This window comes from Sorex fumeus, unplaced genomic scaffold (genome assembly GCF_029834395.1).
Source record: "Sorex fumeus unplaced genomic scaffold, SorFum_2.1 ptg000093l, whole genome shotgun sequence".
Classification (NCBI taxonomy): domain Eukaryota; kingdom Metazoa; phylum Chordata; class Mammalia; order Eulipotyphla; family Soricidae; genus Sorex; species Sorex fumeus.
Genome location: NW_026606150.1, coordinates 10,345,036 through 10,351,705, shown reverse-complemented (window position 1 = coordinate 10,351,705; position 6,670 = coordinate 10,345,036). Strand labels below are relative to the sequence as shown.

General features: G+C 61.5%; 1 protein-coding gene across 1 annotated transcript; it reads right to left on the bottom strand.

The window, feature by feature from the left end:
• Nucleotides 1-677: 677 nt before the first annotated feature.
• RNH1 (ribonuclease/angiogenin inhibitor 1) lies at nt 678-5,917 on the bottom strand. The gene is made up of 9 exons (XM_056131797.1): nt 5,812-5,917; nt 4,100-4,270; nt 3,741-3,911; nt 3,363-3,533; nt 2,692-2,862; nt 2,396-2,566; nt 1,899-2,069; nt 1,021-1,191; nt 678-935 (listed from the first exon to the last, which is right to left on the bottom strand). The coding sequence occupies exons 1-9, from the start codon at nt 5,895-5,897 to the stop codon at nt 848-850; spliced, it is 1,371 nt and encodes a 456-aa protein (XP_055987772.1). The 5' UTR covers nt 5,898-5,917; the 3' UTR covers nt 678-847.
• Between the last annotated feature and the right edge of the window lie 753 nt (nt 5,918-6,670).

The following is a 6,670-nucleotide window of genomic DNA, read 5'->3' as shown; positions in this document are numbered from 1 at the left end:
CAGGCTTGGGCCTGAAGGTCATGCTCAGTAGGGGAACCTATTGCTGGCCCTGGATCTGTGGGCTCATACTGCTTTGGCAGTGTGACCTTGGCTAAGGACCACCAGGAGTGTCCTGGAGTCTTAGTCCCAGCCCCACTCCTCAGGCCAGGCTGCAGCCATGGCTGTGTTCATGGGAAGGGACACCTGCTTGGCCTGGGCTTCTGACCCCTTGGGCACTCTTCCTTCCTATTCAGCCTGTGGGAATGGCTGTGGGACCTTATTCCTCCCCTCTTCCAGGGGGTCTAGGGAGGCTCTGTACAGCTGACAGAAGCAAACCCAAACCTGCTATCCAGGTGCCAGACCTGATGAGAGTTGCCGAATCTTGAGGGCCACAAAGGACCATTGCCGTGGTCCCTGTGCTGACTGGCCGTAGGGAAATAAGCCCAGTGGCTGTCCTGCCATCTACAGGGCACTGCTCGGCTAAGGCCGCAGCAGACCAGCTACTGTGAGGCAGTGTTTGGGGTACTGCCTGGCTAAGGCCACAGCAGACCGGCTACTGTGGGGCAGGGCCTTGGAGCACAATCCTGTCCTTTGTGTGTGTGGGAGAGGAGGCAGTCTTCACTCCACAATGGGTATTGTGCCCAGGGAGCAGAGGCTCCTGGGGTGTGCCCAGCTGACCTGACAGCTCTATGCAGGACCTGCCATGGAGGGACGAGCAGCCCTATGCCGCAACAGTGCTTTAATGGTGATAAAGTCTGACATTCTCTTGGAGCTGTTGATCTGTTTTTTCAAAGCTAGGAATCAAGCGTGAAGGCCCCAGGTGGGGGTAAGGCACGGCTGCTACAGGGCGGGAGATGAGTGGGGGTGCTCAGAAGATGACCTTCAGGTTGGACTTGCTCTCCTCCAGGGCCCGTAGGCGATCTTCCATAGCCTCCGACCAGTAAATGTCATACAGGCTGCAGGAGGCAGGGGGAGCCGTGCTCAGGGTCTTGGCATGCACCTCACATCCCACCCAGCTGTGACATCCCTGGCTGTACTTACACGAGCTGTTCCAGGTGGCTGTCAGGACGCTCCAGGCTGGTGACTAGCAGCTGGATACCGGGGTCGCCCAGACCATTGTTGCTGAGGTCCAACTCTTTCAGACTCTGGTTGGTGCAGAGGAGAGCAGCAAGGGCCCTGCAGCTGCTGTCTGTCACTTCACAGTCCCCCAGGCTAGGTGGCAAAAAGGGCACAGGCTAGGACAGAAGCTCCCTGGCTGCCATCAACCATGGGACCGCCTGAAATGTGGGTTGGGGAAGACAGTACGGCCCTGTCACAGTCCCCTGTGCCTGCTCAGCATGCTCTAGGTTGAGGAGCCTGACTGACTCCCACAAGATGAACCAGAAGAAGATAGGAACAGACGGAGGGAGGTGGCTAGCCCCTGAGGTGGACCAGAAGCAGCAGACAGGAGCAGATGGAAGGGGCTGACTCCTTGGAGGGGCTTCAGAGGAGGTCTGAACAGGCTGCAAATTTGGTGAGGTGTATACGGCTGAGCAAATGGGTGAGGAAGCTCAGGAAGCCACTGAGGGTTTGGGTAAGACCTGGCAGCAGGATGGGACCTTCAGAAAGGCCCTCAGCCTCAGGGTCCCTTATCCAGTGCCTTCAGCCACTGGCCAGCCCAAGACAAGCGGGTGCATGGAAACTACCTCAGACACAGCACAGGACAGAAAGGAAAACTGGAGCAGAAGACTGACAGAAGGGGTAGGTAAGAGAGTGCAGTTGTGGGGTTAGCGACAAAATCAGAAAAGCATCAAGGCTAGGCCTGGGCCAAAGTATCCTGCAGAGCTGTGTGAACGGGGGCACACTGCCCTACTTCAGGCAGGAGGGAAGCTAGGAGGGGTGGCCTGGCCAGGATCCCAGTGCATGCACACTGTACTCACCAGAGTATCTGCAGTCTTGTGCTGGGCTGGGACAGGGCCTGGCAGAGCTGCTGGACACCAGTGTCCCCCAACTTGTTGTTGCTCAACTGCAACTCCACAAGGTGTTTGTTCTGGGCCAGCACCGCACTGAAGTGCTGGCAGCAGGCGCCGGTGAAGCTGCACTCCTTTACCCTGTGCCCACAGGAGCATGCTGAAGCCAGCTAGGCCTACCCCTACATCCCCTACCCCAACACACACACACCCTGCATTTGTGAGGCCCACACTGGAGCCAGCCAGGCCTAGCCCCTGTGGCTCCCACCCAGTGACACACACACACCCTACCCCCAGGACTACGCCTCCCACTCCAGACCTACACACACACCACCACCACCACCACTCCTCAGACTTAAACACACACCACCACCACCACCACCACCACCACCACCACCCCTTGCCCCGCTCAGGCCTGTACCTGTGGCCAGGGAATGAGGCACCTCCCTCACACCCTGCCCACGTACCATAAGGACTGCAGCTGGCAGCTGGGCTCCAGCAGGCGCTCACACAGCAACTGGGCACCCTCGTCCCCCAGGTTGTTGCCCACCAGACTGAGTTCCTTCAGGCTCTCCTTGGCCCCCAGAATTCGGCAAATATCTCTGCAGCCTTTGCTGGTGATGTCACACTCCCAAAGCCTAAGGGGGGGGTGTCACCAGGAACAGGTCAGCCCCCCTGACTGGCTGCAGATCTCTGGGCATAGAGGGCAGGGATGGACACAGACACAGCCAGGGTCAGTGATACTGCCCAGAAGCCAACTCACCAGAGGGTCTTCAGCTGGGAGCTGGGGCTCAGCAGCCCTGGGCAGAGCTCAGCAATACCTGCGTCCCCCAGCTTGTTAAAGCCCAGGTCCAGCTCACTCAGTGAGGCCTTGGAGGCAATCAGGCCACATAGGTCCTTACAGTTGGCTGATGTGAGGCCGCAGCTATCCAGCCTGGGGAAGTGGGGTGGGGGTGACCAGAGCAGAGTGGCAGTGCAGGGTCCTAGTACTCATCTGCCAACCTGACTGGTAGAATATCTTCAGCAATGGCTCCAGGACCCCTGAGTGCCACTTTGGAGACCCCCATAACAAGAAACTAAATGAAGTAGCTAAGTAAATAAACTATACCTGGGGCTGGAAAGGTAGTATAATGGGTAAGGTGCTTGCCTTACACGTGGCCGACGTGGGTTTGACACCTAGCACCCCACAGGTGCCTGGAGCACTGCTGGGAGTGATGCCTGAGTGATGCCTGAGCACTCTGGGTATGGGCCAAAAGACAAAACTGCACCTGTCCCCAAAGTGACGTGACCACCAGGCAGGACAGAAATACTGGGGGAAAAGCACTGGCCGAGCCCTGTCCAGTCCGGCTGATGGGACAAGCCCCTTTGTGCATCTTGCCAGGCTGGAAAAGCACTACCAATCTACCAGGCCAGTCCACCTAGCCCCACACTTACTTGAGCGTCTCCAGCTGGCAGGTGGACTTGGCCAGGCCCTGGCACAGCTCTCGAGCACCCGCCTCGCCGATACTGTTGTTGCTCACCACAAGCTCCTTGAAGTTGGGCTTGACCCGGAGCACGGACGCCAGGGCCTCGCAGCCTGTAGCAGTCAGGTTGCAGTATTCCAGCCTGGGGATCCACAGGACCTTGGGCTTGTTTCTCACCTGACAGCCTGCTGGGCCCAAGCCTCCTGGATAGTGTCTGCCGGCCTTACCCCACCCAGATAACAGTGCCCCAAACTGGGCATCTGTGTGCTCAGCAAGGTGCTGGGTGGTGGGCGGCAGGGGTGTCCAGAACAGCTCAGCTGTACTGAGAGCTGGGCGTGGGGAGACTCACTGCAACTTTTCCAGGTGGCACTGGGTATCCAGAAGTCCTTCGCAGAGCAACCGCAGGCCTGTATCCCCCAGGGGGTTGTCATTGAGCTGCAGTTCACGCAGGGTGGGCAGGGAGCGCAGGGCACTGGGCAGGACTCCACAGCCGGCCTCTGTCAGGGAGCAGTTCTGGAGGCTGGAGGATAGCCCAGCAGTAAGTGTGAGGCAGGCACAGGGCAACGCACAACCTGGCCTTGCCTGTTCCCCTCTGCTGGGCTGGGCAGGGGACCACGAGTGACCATCACTGGACTGAGGCTGGAACTTGCACCTGACTCTGGGTGCTGGTAGGCTATCCTCCCTCTCCGCCCTTCAGACTGGGCTCACCTGAGCTTTCGGATCTTGCAGGTCGGGGCTTGCAGGCCTTGTAGCACCAGGTGCACGCCAGCATCGCCCAGCTCGTTGGTGCGCAGGCTGAGCTCAGTCAGGGAAGGGTTGGCCTGCAGGGCAGAGCTGATGTCTTTGCAGCGGCCCTCTGTCAGGCCACAGTCGTCCAGTCTGTGAACAGGACCAGTGGTTACTTTATTTTTCGTTTTGGGTCATACCTGGCGATGCACAGGGGTTACTCCTGGCTCTGCACTCAGGAATTACTCCTGGCAGTGCTCGGGGGACTATATGGGATGCTGGGAATTGAACTCGAGTCAGCTGTGTGCAAGGCGAATGCCCTCCCCGCTGTACTATTGCTCCAGCCCCCAGACGTCACTTTAAATGGCAGATATGACCGCACAAGGTGAGTCACAACCAAGATGTTCTGAAGGGAGACCTGGGGGATGGGGGGGGGGGGGTTCCTATGAAGCACTGGGAGGCATGTGGCTATACACCAGACCCAGACAAGGCAACAGGAAACAGATGTGGCGCCTCAGAAACACACGAGCCAAACCAAGGGCTTGTAAAGACCAGTACCAAGACAGGAGTGCCCTGCCCTGCCCACTGGTTCTCCTAGGGCAACAGACAGAAGCAGGTTAGCAAAGGAGGAACTGAGCTGTTCGCACCATGTGAACACACGTTGTTAAAGCTTATGTGGAAGTAAATTCTTTAAAAAAATTTTTTTTCAGATTTAGTTTGAGGCTATACCCAGCAGGGCTCAGGGATCATTACTGGGGACCATATGCGGCACAGGGATTGAACAGGGTAGACATGCAAGGGCTAGGGGTAACCCCAGTTCTATCTCTGGCACTAAATTCTAAGGCAAACAGGGTGGACCTGGGTTACTTCTTTGAGAACTTTGTCTTTCCCCTGAGATGAAGAGCACAGATTTCTCACACAGGACACTGAAGCCTTAACTCCACCAGGTCAGCTCAATCAGCCGCTCTGCCCACCCATCTTCTCTGTCATCTTCATCCCCCCACCCCCCAGGCGACACTTTTGTGCCCGATTTCAGGCTAATGTCTTTTTTATTGTTGGGGCTAAACCTTGTGGTGCCAGAGTGAACCCGCGACTTCCACAGGCGAAGCCAGCCCTTGCGCCCTGCCCCAGCACCTGGGGCTCAGTGAGGGGCGTCTGAGTCTTTGGGGAACGGGGCGGGGGAGGCCGAACAAGATAAGCTGACAGGCTCATTCCGATGAGATGAGCCACGAGACGCTGGGGAGAGCCAGGCAGCCCTCCCTCACAGAATGAGTCAGGAAACGTGGAAGGAATTTCAAAAGCCCGGCTCTGCGTCACACAGTCATGCCGAGGGCAGGGTCACCGAGAATGTCCAGCTCGAGCGACACCCAAGTCGCTCTGCGGTGAGGGCCAGTGAGATGCCCAGCTCTGGGCTGCCGAGCCGGGCTGAGGCGAGGGTCACCGAAATGTGTGGGTGTCCGCGGCAGAACCAGAGCGAGGGCTGAGCCTCGGGGAGGGGCCTCGACGGGCACCCCGCGGGGGGGGCGCGGTGGCCACTGTGACGCCGCAGAGCCGCCACCGCCCAGGTCGTGCCACTGCGCCCGCTCCGGCCTCAGGCGCCCGCAGAGGGGCTTGCCCCGAGGGGCGCGCGGTCCCCGGACAGCGGCCTCCGCCGGGCGGGCGGGCGGGCGGCCTCTGCGAGGGGTCCCGCTTACCTGACCACCTCGGACTGCCGGATGAGCGGCAGGACCTCCGTCCAGCGGGCGTCCGTCAGCTGCTCGCACTGGATGTCCAGGCTCATGGCGGCGCCCCGCGCGAGTGCTGAGGAGAAGGCGCGGTCCGTGAGGGCCGGGCCGGCGGCCGGGGGCGAGGCCGCCGCCCACGGCCCGGACGCCCCGCCCCGCCCCGCCCCGCGCCGCCCCTCGTCGGCGTCCCCGCCCGCGGCTCGGTGCCGGAGGGCGCCCCGCTCACCTGGTGCCGGGCGAAGCACAGGCTGAAGGCCGAGCCGGGCTTCCGGGGTCCGGAGCGGGGGCGGGGCCGCGCGTCACGTGCCGCGCCTGCGCCCCGCGGCCGCCCGCGCCCCGGACGGCGGAGCTCGCCCGGCCGCGTCTGCGGGATGTCGCGCCCGCGCCCCGCCTCGGCCGGCGTGGCCGGTGCCGAGCCCTTCGGAGACGCCCGGATTTTCGCTTTCGCGGCCAGCAGGAGCGCAGGCCGGGCCCTCCCACCCGGCCCCGGCTCTGGCCGTCGCCTCGGCCCGCGTCCGATCCGAGCGCGCGGGCCCGAGTGGCGTCCTGCCGGCCGCCCCTCCCGGGAGTCCGGCGCGGGAGGACGAGGAGCCGCTTGCCGTGCTCTCCCTTCAGGCTGGCTCTCGGGCCGTTCCGCGGGCGGCTGTGGCTCTCGGAGCCGCCCCTGCGCGGTGCATCCGGGAGGGGCAGGGGTGGGTGGACGGGAGCGAGCTGCCCGGGGCCGGTGTCCCCGCAGAGGTGAGCCGCACCCGACCTTCAGGCCCGGGCCAGGAGCGGGGCCTTTTCACGCGAGACAGACTTTGGCGCGGCCGATGCGTGTTTGTTTATG